This window comes from Medicago truncatula, chromosome 3, assembly GCF_003473485.1.
Source record: "Medicago truncatula cultivar Jemalong A17 chromosome 3, MtrunA17r5.0-ANR, whole genome shotgun sequence".
NCBI lineage: Eukaryota > Viridiplantae > Streptophyta > Magnoliopsida > Fabales > Fabaceae > Medicago > Medicago truncatula.
The window spans coordinates 25,495,945-25,510,472 of NC_053044.1; the positions used below are offsets into that span (position 1 = coordinate 25,495,945).

The 14,528-nt window shown below is 32.8% G+C and overlaps 1 protein-coding gene across 2 annotated transcripts; it reads left to right on the forward strand.

Annotated features, from left to right (window-relative positions):
* Positions 1-6,679: 6,679 nt before the first annotated feature.
* LOC11430897 (probable WRKY transcription factor 20) lies at positions 6,680-13,854 on the forward strand. 2 transcript variants are annotated; one of them, XM_003600211.4, is made up of 6 exons: positions 6,680-7,160; positions 8,963-9,139; positions 9,338-9,890; positions 9,990-10,155; positions 10,235-10,384; positions 12,922-13,854. In XM_003600211.4, the coding sequence occupies exons 1-6, from the start codon at positions 6,903-6,905 to the stop codon at positions 13,403-13,405; spliced, it is 1,788 nt and encodes a 595-aa protein (XP_003600259.1). In that variant the 5' UTR covers positions 6,680-6,902; the 3' UTR covers positions 13,406-13,854. The 2 variants fall into 2 exon arrangements, with proteins under 2 accessions (XP_003600259.1, XP_003600260.2); XM_003600212.4 differs by having other exon boundaries at positions 6,681-7,160; positions 10,029-10,155.
* Positions 13,855-14,528: the final 674 nt, after the last annotated feature.

A 14,528-nucleotide genomic window follows, 5' to 3' on the forward strand; every position in this document is an offset into this window, starting at 1 on the left:
AAAATATAGACATAGTCTTCCAAAATCATCTTTCAAAAACCTTCTATCAAAGACCCCAAGTAACTTCTTTTCTACTCTTTCGAAAATTGACTTAATAATATTTTTTCGAAAATTGACTTAATAATATTTCTTCTTTTTTTTTTATAATAAATTAATATTATTTTTCTAACAAAAGATAATAGACTAATAATGAATAGTATTGTTTTTTTTTTGAAGAAACTAAGCAAAACTTTATTAAAGAAACAGACAGCTCCTCAAGCACAAGGTGTGCTAAAGAAAACTGTTAACAATAATTACAACAATGTTAGGCCACAACCAGCCGAATCAGAAATAAAAATTACACAATTGCTTGAAGACAACTTAAGGGGTTTAGCCTCCAATAGAGATAATCAAAATCGAACAAAACATAGTGCGATTTCAACCACCAAACGTTTGGAGCTTCACCTTTTCTGCAGGTGCCACAAGCTGATCTGACTTGTTGTGGAAAATTCTATTATTACGATCTTTCCAAACAACAAAAATTACCGCAATCCAGATAATAGTAAACGCAGTCCTTGAATTTTTGAAAAGCCTCCAATACTGCGAAACTGAGAAGAATGAGTGAAAATATTGCCATTATAAACCGAATCAATTCCTAACTAATTTGAAACCAAGAGCCAAATGCGATCGTAAACATCACAACGAAAAAACAAGTGATCTTTGTCTTCGAGGTCACCACACAGGGCCGCACACGTAAGTTGGGACGCATCAATAGCATCACGCCGATACAAATTATCCTTAGTCGGAAGTCTGTTCATGAATAGGCGCCAAACAAAAAAATTCACCTTGAGAGGAACCGCTTTGAGCCACAAGAAATTATCAAAACCTTCATTATTGAGTATTGTTTATAGATTATTAGTGGATCATATCAAATCTAAACACATTTCTAGAAAAGACGGGCTGATATAATTAAACAACAACATTATTGAGTATTTGAAATTCAGTTTTACCAGTTGAAATGTGATTAAAATATAATAGAAACTATATTTCATAAAAAAAAATTAGGAAGGACATGTTTAAGATATTTAAATTTCACTACTTTTTGCATTTATAATATATGGAATATTTATAATCTACAGTTTTTTTAGGGAATTTATAATCTAACATATTGTTAATATAATATATTTATAGAGTATTTTTTTAGGGAATTTATAATCTAAAGTATTGTTAATATAATATATTTATAGAGTATTTATTGAGTAAAACAGTGATATTATACCGCAGGAAGATTTTTTAGCACGGTATGTATGGAAAAAGAAAACATATAAGTATGTTTGGTAACTTTACATCAATTGCAATAATTTATACAACTTTTAGGACAAATATGTACAATGGAGCACTGTCCTGAGTAAAATCCATGTGTTAATTTATGATTAATTTTTTTTTTTTTTTTACCAAATAAAAGATATTCATTCATTCAATTGAGAGAGTACATCGATATAATGCAAATTCGCTAAAAACAAAAATGATGAATCTGTGAACAGGCTCACAACATCCATGTTAATAGCATAAAACGGCAAAGTACAAATGCCTACACATATGACTATATTTAAATCTCTGGAATAACCATGTTTCCAGATCTGCAACGTGGATGACGTCAAAGTCATTGATTGGATCTGCACTGGATCGAAGCTGATCTGACAATATGAAGCGATCAAATGCCTGAGAGAAACAAGAAAAACAAACAACGTCGCACAAAGACGACGAACAACCAACGTCGCGCGAAGACGACGAAATCACAAAATAAAAAACGAAATAGATGTGAAATTACTTATTTCAATAAAAGGAAAATAGAAAAACGAGTTAGAGGGGTAATTTTAGGTCAAAAATTGACCCTAAATCACCCCTCTTTGGTGGATGAAGGAGAAGAAACTAGGGCTTGTGTGACGGCTCACAGGAGAGAAAGGAAAATTATGATTAATTTTTTTTGAAAGGATTAATTTATGATTAATGAATTTCTTTATGAATATTAGTACTAGTTTGAGCTAAAAGATAATGAGTTGGTACTGGATTCAAACTTCAGACGAAAGAGAAAAATTAATCTAACAATTAATTATTAACGTTAGTCATTAAAAAAAATGAATATAAACAACGGAAATAATTTTTTTTAATTCATTATATAACTTTTTTTTTTTTTTTGGTACAAACATTATATAACTTTTTACACGGTTAGTCGATAGTGTTTAGTCTATATACAAATAAAATAACATATTCTCTAAATTGATTTAACGTAAGCAAAATGACTGATAATTAATATTACATATAATAAATTAAAAGTTTTATCGTCGATTCGAAGATTACTCTCATAATAGATCATAAAGTCAAAGTCGATGATATACCTTGAAATGTTAAATAGGGTCAAAAAAATCTAAATTGCACCGAGTTAACAAAAAAAAAAATGTAGTATTCATATTTTTTTATAATACGATTCAATTTTATTTTTTTTTGAAGGAAATACGATTCAAATTTGTGTAGTAAACTCTCAATATTACAATCTTTTTATTTGATATTAATTACAATTTTTAATGCATAGTATAACACTTCAAACCGGTAATAATCGACGTTAGATTGATTTGAGTAGAACTAAACTTGAATTTCTCAAGTAATGTCTCAATATTGAGAGATAATATATACTTTATCAAATGTAGGCTCCTATAGTCCTTAGTTAATGAAATAATTGTAGTTGCGCGGTTTATATGGTGCATGACAGCATGAGTGATTCATGCTTTAGGATTATCAAATCAAATAATTTATAAATAAAAAAAATGAAGGCAACACTTGATAGAAATTGAAGACTTTCATTTGCAAAAGTGTGTTGGATGTGACATGTTTTAGATATAATAATGCAATTCAATAGGAAGAAAAGAGATCATACATTCACACTCTAAATGGTAAGAAAAATTGGTACATAATTTGAAAACCAATCACAACTATGATCCAACCACATCTCATACCGTTAAAGGCATATATTTTTCCGTTATTTTAGTTTATGCTAACCTAATCATGGCAATAAGTACATCCTTCTTTTTGGTTTTTCATTTTCTGTCTCAACTATTGAGGGGGGTGTGAAAGGAATGAAAATAAAGCTACAATGAAAATGTTTTTGCAGCTTTACCCTTTCATAGACCAAATTTAATTCATAGCCTATATTACAACATTATAGCACAGGACCAAAACATTACTCATTATCCAAAAGCGCTTAGATGAGATGACATGAATCTCTTCTAACTTAACCAAAGTCCTGAGTTCGAATTCAGCCTTGAACATGCAACAATGTTAAAACTCTTAGGGAGAACTTGTCGTCCATTTGAGTTACACAATACTCGAGGAATTAGTCTCTGCAGTTGTGCGCGGAGGATACCCGGTTTACACAAAAAACATGACTCACTTTTTACAACTTGCTATTTTCTTAGGAAAATGTTAATGAGTGCCCCTGGGGCACTCTTTAAGTATCCAAAATGGTAAGATTTTATGAAAGTTTGTGCATTTATTATATTGAAAATTGAAATCTTTATTTTAACCAAAGTTCTAGGTTCGAATTCAGCCTTGAACATGCAACAATGTTAAAACTCTTAGGGAGAACTTGTCGTCCATTTGAGTTACACAATACTCAAGGAATTAGTCTCTGCAGTTGTGCGCGGAGGATACCCGGTTTACACAAAAAACATGACTCACTTTTTACAACTTGCTATTTTCTTAGGAAAATGTTAATGAGTGCCCCTGGGGCACTCTTTAAGTATCCAAAATGGTAAGATTTTATGAAAGTTTGTGCATTTATTATATTGAAAATTGAAATCTTTATTTTAACAAAGTTTTAGGTTCGAATTCAGCTTTGAACATGCAACAGTGCTAAAACTCTTAGTGAGAACTTGTCGTACATTTGAGTTACTCAATACTCGACAAATTAGTCTCTGCAGTTGTGCGTGGAGGATACTCGATTTACACAAAAAACATGACTCACTTTTTACAACTTGCTATTTTCTTAAGAAAATGTTAATGAATGCCTCTGGAACACTCTTTAAATATCCAAAATGGTAAGATTTTATGAAAATTTGTGCATTTATTATATTAAAAATTAAAATCTTTATTTTCGTTAGTAAGAATCTTTAAAGAGTGACCAATAAATAAGTAGTGATTCAGTGATGGGATGCAACATATTAATTTTCTCTTTCTAATTTGTTTACATAAGATATCATAAACACACTCCTTTAAAAAAAATATCATAGCGCGCAATAAATTACAAACAGTTTCACTTTATTATTATTATTTTTTTGGTAATCTGTTTCACTTTATTTAACTCACCCAAAAAAAGAAGTCTCATAATTTGTGACTGAAGTAATTTCCATTCTTGATTAGTGGGGGTCATTCGTGCTTCACTCATTTACAAAATAAAAAGATGTTACATTCACAAGGATAGATAGAGTTATAGAAGATTATGACCTACTACTTTACGTTAAGTCTATGTCATGCTATGAAGTCCTGATACGAGATATGATACAGATACGATACTGCACCGATACGTCGATACGGGAAAATTTCAAAAATCAAGATACGATACGACTGAGATACGTTAATAAAATATATATATATATATATATATATATATATATATATAATTAAATGTATAATATAATTATAACCATTTTTTAATATGCAAATATATTAACAAACAAAAGAAACCATTCATAGGCTCGTAGTACATCAACGTAAATATAAATAATATTGACGATTAATAGAGTGATGATTATTCAATTACATACCGAATATATCCCAAAAAAACACCATAAGTGTTATACTATATCCAAAAGAAACATTGTTAGTGTTGTACTATATCGATCCAAAAAAGAAGCACTATACCCAAAAGTTAAGTTATTTTAGTTAACATTAATTGGGAAGTATTAGGGCAGGTATCGGTACATGATAATTATCAGATACTCTCCTGATACGTATTAGAAAGTATCAGATGATTATTTTTTAAAGAAATAAAATTTAATCTTCGGATACTCTCCTGATACGTATCAGGAAGTATCATGCAGGTATTGGTGCAGGATACGCAGGGGATACGATACGTCATCCATTTTGAAGTATCGAGGCTTCATAAATGTCAGATCTTAAATATATTTTAAATTTTTTTTTAAAAAAAAAGATTGTTTTTAAAACCTATTTAACTAAAATGTTCAGACTACAAACCACCATAAAACCTATTTGAGGATAATGTTTTAATGTGTGTGTTTGCATTGTGGATGAAATCTAGTGAATCATTATAATTTTAGTAAAAAAATTACAAGCTATAGAACTTCAACATAATTATAGTATCACCGTAATTTTGTTAAAATTCACCGCTCATCCAAAAATACACTTATTTGATTTGATTTAGAGAGTCCTCAGACCAATTTACAAATTAAATTAGACAAATATCATGCATTGAGTTATGAATGCTTGAGCTTGACTCTCATATCAAGATGATGAAAATATTTGAATCAAACCCTTTATGGAACCAATTTTGGTGTGCCATAGGCTTTTCAACTTGATGAAAGTGATTTGTAGTTCGGCACCAATCTCTTCACTGATTTTTGTGTGGTAAAGAGTAACATAGAGTTGGTATTTGGCACATAACATTCCCTTTCAAATCTTACCTAGCTAAAGAAAATCAGATACCCAAAAGAACATATTTTTTTATTTCTCGAGCAAATAATAACATGGGATTAAAATAAAAATAAAAATAAAGAATCAATTTGTTGCAAAATCTTTGTCCAATAGTGAAAACAATTTCATTACAAAATGATCCACCACACTCCTTTTTTAAAAGTCTAAAAGTTAAGTCCACACAAACCCTTTTCCTTGTCTCTCTTGTTAAAGTACAATTTAAAAAGATACTACACTCACATATTTAAATTTATTTTTCAATTAATATTATTGTTTTTAAAAATCAGTGACCAAATTTCAATAGGTTGACACCTAAATTGGCAAGTCTTAATTTTTTAGTGAGAGAAACTTCAATTTCTTTTTAAGTTTTCTTTCTCTTTCACTCATAGTGGAGGTATGATTTTAATTCATTTTTGATCTAGAATCATCTCTTTGCATCTTTTTTCCCTCTTTCTTTTAATCTAAATAAGTGATTTTCACATATATTAAATTTTTCCTTTTGTGTTTTTTCATGATTTCGTAGTCCGAGTGTATCGTTGTGTTGTTCACCGTCTTGTGTCATGTTGTTTGATTTTGCATCTTGTTGCGGTGTTCGTTTGGTTCTTATTGAAGTTGTGATCCGCTATATAAGTGTGGTTTCACACGTGACTCAAGGCCGACCACATTTTCACCTTTTTTACACACTTTTTCTTCCTCGTTTCTCTTACTACTCCATTTTGTAGGTTCCTCTACCCTCACAAAAGACTATCCTCCGATACAACAGAGAACCGTTTTTACCGCATCAAAGATAGTCTCATACGAACACCTCCACTAATTATTCATTGATGATACATAGCATAAGAATATGAATAAAGATATAGATATAGATAAAATAAGATGTTAAATAAACATATCTTATTAAAAAGTACTATAGGAGGGTAAGTACTATTTTTTTTTTCCTTCTATTTCACTTCCATCAAATCTACTATATATTTTTCACAAACTTCTCTTTTGACATGCAATTTTCTCACATAGAAAGATAGATAGATACCATAAGAACAAGAACAAACCCTTAGAAAACGTTTAAAATGAGAAACCAAACCCAATGACAAAACAAAAGAAAACATCCCAACATAGAAATCAAACATTACAAGTCAACTACGTTTCACTCTCTTACACCCTTCAAACATAGACAAACACACTACTCTATTTCAAATTACACTTTTACCCCTCTCTCAATGGACGCCGCCGGCGATACCCAATTCCGGCGACAAACTCCCGCCGGCGAAATGGAACACCATTCTGAAGATCCAAATCGAACCGGGTCATCTTCGCGACCCGATTCTTTTTCTGATGGACCCACCACCTCTGGAGCTAGATACAAGCTGATGTCGCCGGCGAAGCTTCCGATCTCTAGGTCGCCGGTTTTGACGATTCCGCCAGGACTTAGTCCGACTTCGTTTTTGGAATCACCAGTTCTTCTCTCAAATATGAAGGTCAGTGAGTGAAGGATACTTCACTTTTTGTGTTTCTAGGGTTTTGTTATTTTTCTATGTTGATTGTGTAAAATGTAGTTGAATTTTTAGTTTTGATCTGTTTGAGATTCTTCAAAGTAAAAAAATTTAAATGGGTGAGTTAATTTAATGTCAAAATGGGTTTTTTCAGTTGAATTTGATAAAAATAAATAAATGGGTAAGTTAATTTAATGTCAAAATGTGTTTTTTCAGTTGAATTTGATCAAAAGATTAAATGGGTAAGTTAATTTATTGTGAAAATGTGTTTTTTTTATTTGAATTTGGTTAAAAATTAAATGGGTAAGTTAATTTATTATCAAAAATGTGTTTTTTTAGTTGAATTTGGTCAAAAATGATATTTTTACAAGTATACCTTGTGTTGTCCTCCGCGCACAATAGCAGAGACTAATCGCAAATACCAATTTTCTTGAGATAATTGAGATTAATTTAACAGTTGAGCTCCCCTAATAAATGTTTTAAATCGTCGGTCAAATGGTTAAGGGTTCAAGTACTATGTTGGTGAAGTCCGCCTAGTGTGAGTGGCATATAAAAAATTTGTTGTACTTTCAGTGTGATTTTCTTGCTGACGTTAACTATACAAACACAGCATATCCAGGGCATTATTCTGGTTCTGTTGGAATTAATGTTATTATTTTTGGGTTCTTAACAATGATTTGAGTTAATTGTTGATGAGTTGGAGATGCTGTGTGTTTCATGAAAAGGTAGGAAATTTTTTTTTTTTTTTGAAAGAATGAAAAGGTAGGAAATTGTTGTGAGAGTATATGTGCTTGTTTAATCTGGTGGCTAATATAATTTTGCTTGTTTGTTTATTCTGTTTTATAAATGATCTTTTTCACTTGGTAGATTTTATTATATGAGTGGTTTGTGTTGGTACAGTCAGATTCTGATGCTTGCATTTGTAGAATTCTATTTTACTGCTTTATGCTCAATATGGTAACCTATTGAAAATTAGAATATGACTTTCTCTTATGATCGTTCAACATTTTTTTTTTCAGTGTTGTTTTTTCACATGATAAATCTCCCTTTTGTGTTGATGCTTTTCCTTTTTTGTTTAACGGTGTTGTAGGGAGCACAAAAAACCCTTTTTTACCTCCAATTTATACATGTGGAAAAAACGAATAGATGCATCACCATGGATTAGTTAGTGGATTCCTTTTTTATTTCTGTATAACATGACATTAGAATAATATAAAGAATGTCAGAGATTCTGTGTCATGATATTTTTTCTTTGAAAGGACGTGATTGTCTTGATGTTCATATCATAGTTCGGGTGGTCCTAACCTAACTTGTGCAGTTCAAGATTCATGTGAGAATGGCTTTTCGGAGTTGTGTTTATATAAGTTCTGCATATCTAATATCTAAGAACCAAATAAGCATGTGATATTATTGTGTGGAGAAAATTAACAACTTTGTTTATACTCAGTTGTAATTGCTCTTTCTGCATAGGTAGCTGATAAATCTGCTAATATTTCTGGTCAACTCAGATGATTTTGTATGCGGTTTTTTCTTTCCGTTATTGCTATTAATTCATCGGTCCATTCTCCATTGGCTGCTGTTTAGGGCCATAGATTTTCCAGGTATAATGGAAGTTGCCGTTATTTAGTCCATTTCATTTTTCATCTCTTTCCAACTTGTTTCTACGAGTCAAGAGCTATAATCAAGGGCATTACGAGGGTTTTTTGAGCATTCATTTGATTCGACAATTGCTGCGAAGAGGGTTTTAGATTATATGATAGTATAATATTTTTTCTTATCTCTTGCAGGTAGAACCTTCACCTACAACAGGCTCCCTTCCTCGGCTTCAACAAACAGTACATGGTTTTGTAACTTCTTCTACGTCCGCTGCGTTTCCTGTAACCTCTGCGTGCTTCAATTCTAATTCTGTTGACGACGGAAAATCCAGCTTCTTTGAGTTCAAACCGCACAGTAGATCAAATATGGTAATGAATTACTTGATGTTAGTAAAATTGTTAATATAGAACTGTGTACTAAGTTTTCACTAGTTTTTTTTTTTTTTGGGTGGCGTTGTAAAAAGTTGAAAACAGATTTGGTTGTCATGTACAATATTCTGGCTAATATTGTTTTGAATATTACTCCTGGTTGCATGGTACTTACACAGTGCTCTTCACTTGTTTAAGGTTCCTGCTGACTTTTACAACCATGCATGTGAACAATCTACTCAAATTGACGGTCAAGGAAATGTTAAATCTTTTGTCTCGTCAGCACTGGTCAAAAGTGAAACGGCAGTCCCTTCAGATGAAATAAGTCTATCATCATCACCTGTTCAAATGATTAGTTCAGGGGCTAGTGCTCATGTTGAAGTCGATTTGGACGAATCAAATCCCAGTGGCAGCAAAGCAACTGGGCTTCAAGTATCACAAGTTGATGGTAGGGGCAATGGACTTTCAGTTGCTGCCGATAAGGCATCTGATGATGGATACAATTGGCGAAAATATGGGCAGAAGCTTGTTAAAGGATGTGAATTTCCACGTAGTTATTACAAATGCACACATCCTAACTGTGAAGTGAAGAAACTCTTCGAACGCTCTCATGACGGCCAAATTACTGAGATAGTTTACAAGGGAACACATGATCATCCTAAACCTCAACCAAGCCGTCGATTCTCTGGTGGAAATATGATGTCTGTGCAAGAAGAAAGATCTGATAGGGCTTCTTTGACTAGCCGAGACGGTAATAGCAGATGAATACTTCTGATTGATTCCATTCTATTATTCCCGAGTGCCAAGCAAATAATATGATTTTCTTTTTCTTTTAATTCTTGAATTGTAGACAAAGACTTTAATAATTATGGTCAGATGTCTCATGCAGCTGAGCGTGACAGTACTCCAGAGCTATCGCCTATAGCAGCAAATGATGGTAGTCCAGAGGGTGCAGGGTTTTTGTCAAACCAGAATAACGACGAGGTTGATGAAGATGATCCTTTCTCAAAGAGAAGGTTTGACGATTTAGGCCAAAGTTCTAATTTTATTTTTGTTGCTTATACACTTGCTGATCAAGAGATTTTTATTAAGCAGAAAGATGGATCTTGACATCACACCGGTAGTTAAGCCTATCCGGGAGCCACGGGTCGTTGTACAAACTCTGAGTGAGGTTGACATATTGGATGATGGTTATCGCTGGCGTAAATATGGGCAGAAGGTGGTAAGAGGCAATCCTAACCCTAGGTATGTCCTCACATTGATGACTATACAATATAAACTAAATTGATGAAGGTCAACATAATGTGCTTGTTTCGGATTATTTTAAAAAAAAAAACTTCTCACTTATTGGGGTATGTTTTGAAAAATTGCTTTATGGATTCGAGAATAGGGAAAAGTGTAGCAATAGCATCCTATAACATATTTTTGAAATGGTTTTTGTTCTAAACTGTAAATCTTAAGCTCATGCAAAGTTTTTTTATTAAAAGAATTATAATATTCATTCAAAGGATTCTATTTGTCTCTTTTCTGACTCATCAGTTTAGAATAATTGCAAAATCATGAGTTAGTATAAGGTTGATGCCTGGGAAATTGATGGTGTATACCAGTACTGAGTTGGAGTTGATAAGTGATGATGGTAGGTTAAAAAGGAACTAAAATAACTAATTACATGTAATGGTTAAGGAAGCAGTTTGAATGTAAGAAAATCAGTGCTAAGAATATGCAAAGGAACACTGAAATAGTTGCAAATCAATGAGTTGGTAAAAGTTTGATCCTATGAAAGTGGATGTTGTAGACCATTATAGAATTGACAATGACAAATGATGATGGTAGATTAAAAAGGATCTAATATGATTAAATACTTATTGGTTAAGGGAGCAATTCGAATGTTAAAGCATCACCGCTAAGAAAGTAAGAGTAGGGATGGCAATGGCCATGGGTATCCACTGGCACAGATAGTAGTTATCCGATACCCGCCCTGTTGATAAAGTTGATATATGTGCCCGCCCCATATCTGTGCAGATATCTACTAGACAGGTATTTAGCAGATTCTGAGGTATCGGCGATTATTTGCAGTTATCCTGGGATATCAATATTATCAAAAATAAAATAAAAATAAAAAAGCATTTATGTAAAAATAATGCATTAGTGTTAGATGCTTAGATATCAAGAAAGTGTCGGAGAATGCAATTTACTTCAATGCTCAGAAGAAATTATGTCCAACAACATAATGATGGTTATGACATAGGTTAACAGTGAGTTATAAGACATTATAGGGGAAAAGGAAGGGCAATAAGATATTTAGGGTGTGTTTGTGAGTTTGTTTTTGGAGGGTGTGTTTGAGGGATAAGTCTATATTTGATATTTTAAAAAAAATTAAAATAACATGATATCATATGCTTGTGTATCATGTTCTTTCAATTTTTTAAAAATATACAATTAGCCCTCCAAAGCCTTTCCCTACAAAACCCTCCTAAATCCAACTTGCAAACACACCCTTACTGATTCGCATGGTTGAAGGGTTTGTACTGATTATTATGACTGTGGGGCAATATGACTTATCTATGCAGTAAATTTGTTTCATCTTTCACTGTTTCTCATCCCGTTAGTCAAATATTGTAGTTCTTCTTGAGGTCTAATACATTGAAACTGAATCCTAGCTGGAGTTGTCTTTCTTTTTTTTCTTCTGGAAACCTGCATTCCTTATAAGTATGTCACCCACTTTGCACTTGAGGATTCCCCTTCAGTATTCAGTTCCATTTGCTGACTCAAAATTACGATACACAGACAAAATTTTGACTTAAGAAAATTTTCATTTTTTAGCTTAAAATGGTTGCGATGCATTTTGTTTACATAAAGCTCAATATTGTTTGATCTAATTTTATATTCCACAAGGCTACAAACCATAAAGATTGAATTGGGTTTTTTTGTCAGAAATCTTACTTCTGCTTGGTGATCTAATAATTTTGATTCGTGAGATACTTTTGCAAGATTTTTGGTATTGTTGGTCACTATTTTAAAGACCTTTGTCATGTTATGCTACTTTTTCAGCAATGCCTATATATTTCAAATACCTCATTAAATAGTTTGAATGATAGGCAAGTAATGTGTCTAGCTCAGAATCTCGTTGAATATGACGAGAAATTGCTACCTTGTAATTCCCTGTCATAAGCACGGATTGACTAAACTATTGAAGAGTGAGACTAGACTACTGTCTACTTGAACTTTATTCAGGCACTAAATTGTTTTTCTTTTTTTCATAGCACAATGAACTGTGATAATCTCTACCCAAATATCAGAATTCCCAGTTGGTTTTGAATACAGATTGTTGTAGTTGACCCCAATTTTACCACTAAGGCCTGTTTTTGATGTCATTTTCCAAATTCATTGGGCACTTAAGACGAAGTAGCTATAAAGTGAACTATTCTAATCTAGGTTAGTTGTAGTGCAGTAGTTGTGGTGGGTGTCATCTTTAAAATAACAGATGGAATGATGGATGCTATATAGTGTCACTCAGTGTTGTCAGATCAAAAATATAAGCTGTAGCAACACTGTAGCGTAGTGGAATTTAACAAACCACTAATTTCCATGATCTTCTATTGACAACACTAAATATAACAAAGGGTATCAAATTAGCAAGAACCATGCATGGAATGTAAATAAAATATGTATACTTAGACTTTGATGAGCTTGGCAGATTTGTCTATGATCTGTTTTGTATTTGATAAAAAGAATGTGGTGTTTTGTTGCTTATTTTTGGGTAACATTGCTGCTTATCACAGGAGTTATTACAAATGCACAAATGCCGGTTGCCCGGTTAGAAAACATGTGGAGAGGGCATCTCATGATCCGAAAGCTGTAATAACAACATACGAGGGTAAACACAATCATGATGTACCAACTGCAAGGCATAATAGTCATGACATGGCAGGACCATCGGCTGCAGGTGGACAGACAAGAATCCGGCATGAAGAAAGTGACACTATTAGCCTTGACCTTGGAATGGGCCTCAGCCCAACCGCCGAAAATAGACCAAACAGTCTAGGGAGAATGATGCGCAATGAATATGGCGACAGCCAAACACATAACGGCAATTCCAGTTTCAAGTTTGTTCATAGTTCTACACCACCTCCAGTATACTTTGGTGTACTAAATAACAGCGCAAATCCATATGGTTCTAGAGAAAATCCAAGTGATAGTTCATCTTTAAACCGTTCTGCTTATCCTTGCCCACAGAACATGGGAAGAATAATTATGGGTCCCTAAAATCGTTTACATAACAAAAATAAGTTAAAATGAAATTCTGAGTATTGTTTTGCTTTCTTTGTTTTGGCTGGTAAAGCTTCAAAGGCAAGTTTTCTCTATGAAAATGCTGATAGTTCTTTTATGTTCCTATCGCACCGTCTGAGAGCTGCCCTTTGATAGGAACTAGCAGTAGCTGTGTCCTTTCAAGTTGACTTTTATATCTGATTGTTGTTTGTATAATTATATATACAAATTCTTCTGTACAAATATGAAGCTGATACTAAATTGCTTCCACAAGAACCCTTGTAAAATGTTGTTCAACTATTTATATGAAGTAGCATTTAGCCTGTGCCTGAACTTTTGGTTGTAATTACTTCAAGAGTACTTTATATTCTTGGTAGCTGTACAAACATTTATGTTAATGATTGCTTCTGATAATAGTGAGATTGGGTAGAATACATGAGATAACACAATGTACTTGCACTCGTTTGATTTTCTCATATTTTATGCATACAACCTAGAACGAACAAAACACCGAATCTGCTAGTTAAACTCAGATGCTGTAACAGTGTGATGATTCAAGTTTGCTGTCTTACGTCCTTTTATACTCTTGACCATAGTTGTAACCAGGTTTTTGACAAAAAGTCTGCATTGCCGCCAATCATGGTCACGGCATCATAGTTTTTGATGTCGTCACGATGGCAGAGAGACTGTGATCGAGGCTGCATCAACTGTGTCTGACCTTGATTATTTGCAGTATGAAGGATAGTGATTCAACTGTGATTGTGACTGATCTGAATTCTTAGTTGTCATGTTGTGAATGCATAGATAATCATTTGATTAACTTTCAAGTTGTAAATGCAACATTGATTGAATGAAGCCTCTATTACACAATAACAGGTCACAAATTTATAATCAAGTGAGGCACATGTGAGTAAGTGATTTTGTGAAGATCTTGTTTCAAAAGAACCAATGTTGAAGGACTTTTTTTGTGGTCACCAACATTTAAACTTTTATCATTAAAAAATTTCCCTGATTAGAAATGCTTCCAAAAGAATTATGATTAACCACATGCTCTTTCCAAAGGCATTTATGATTAACCACATGATAATCAAATCACATAATTGTACCAATTCGTGCAACA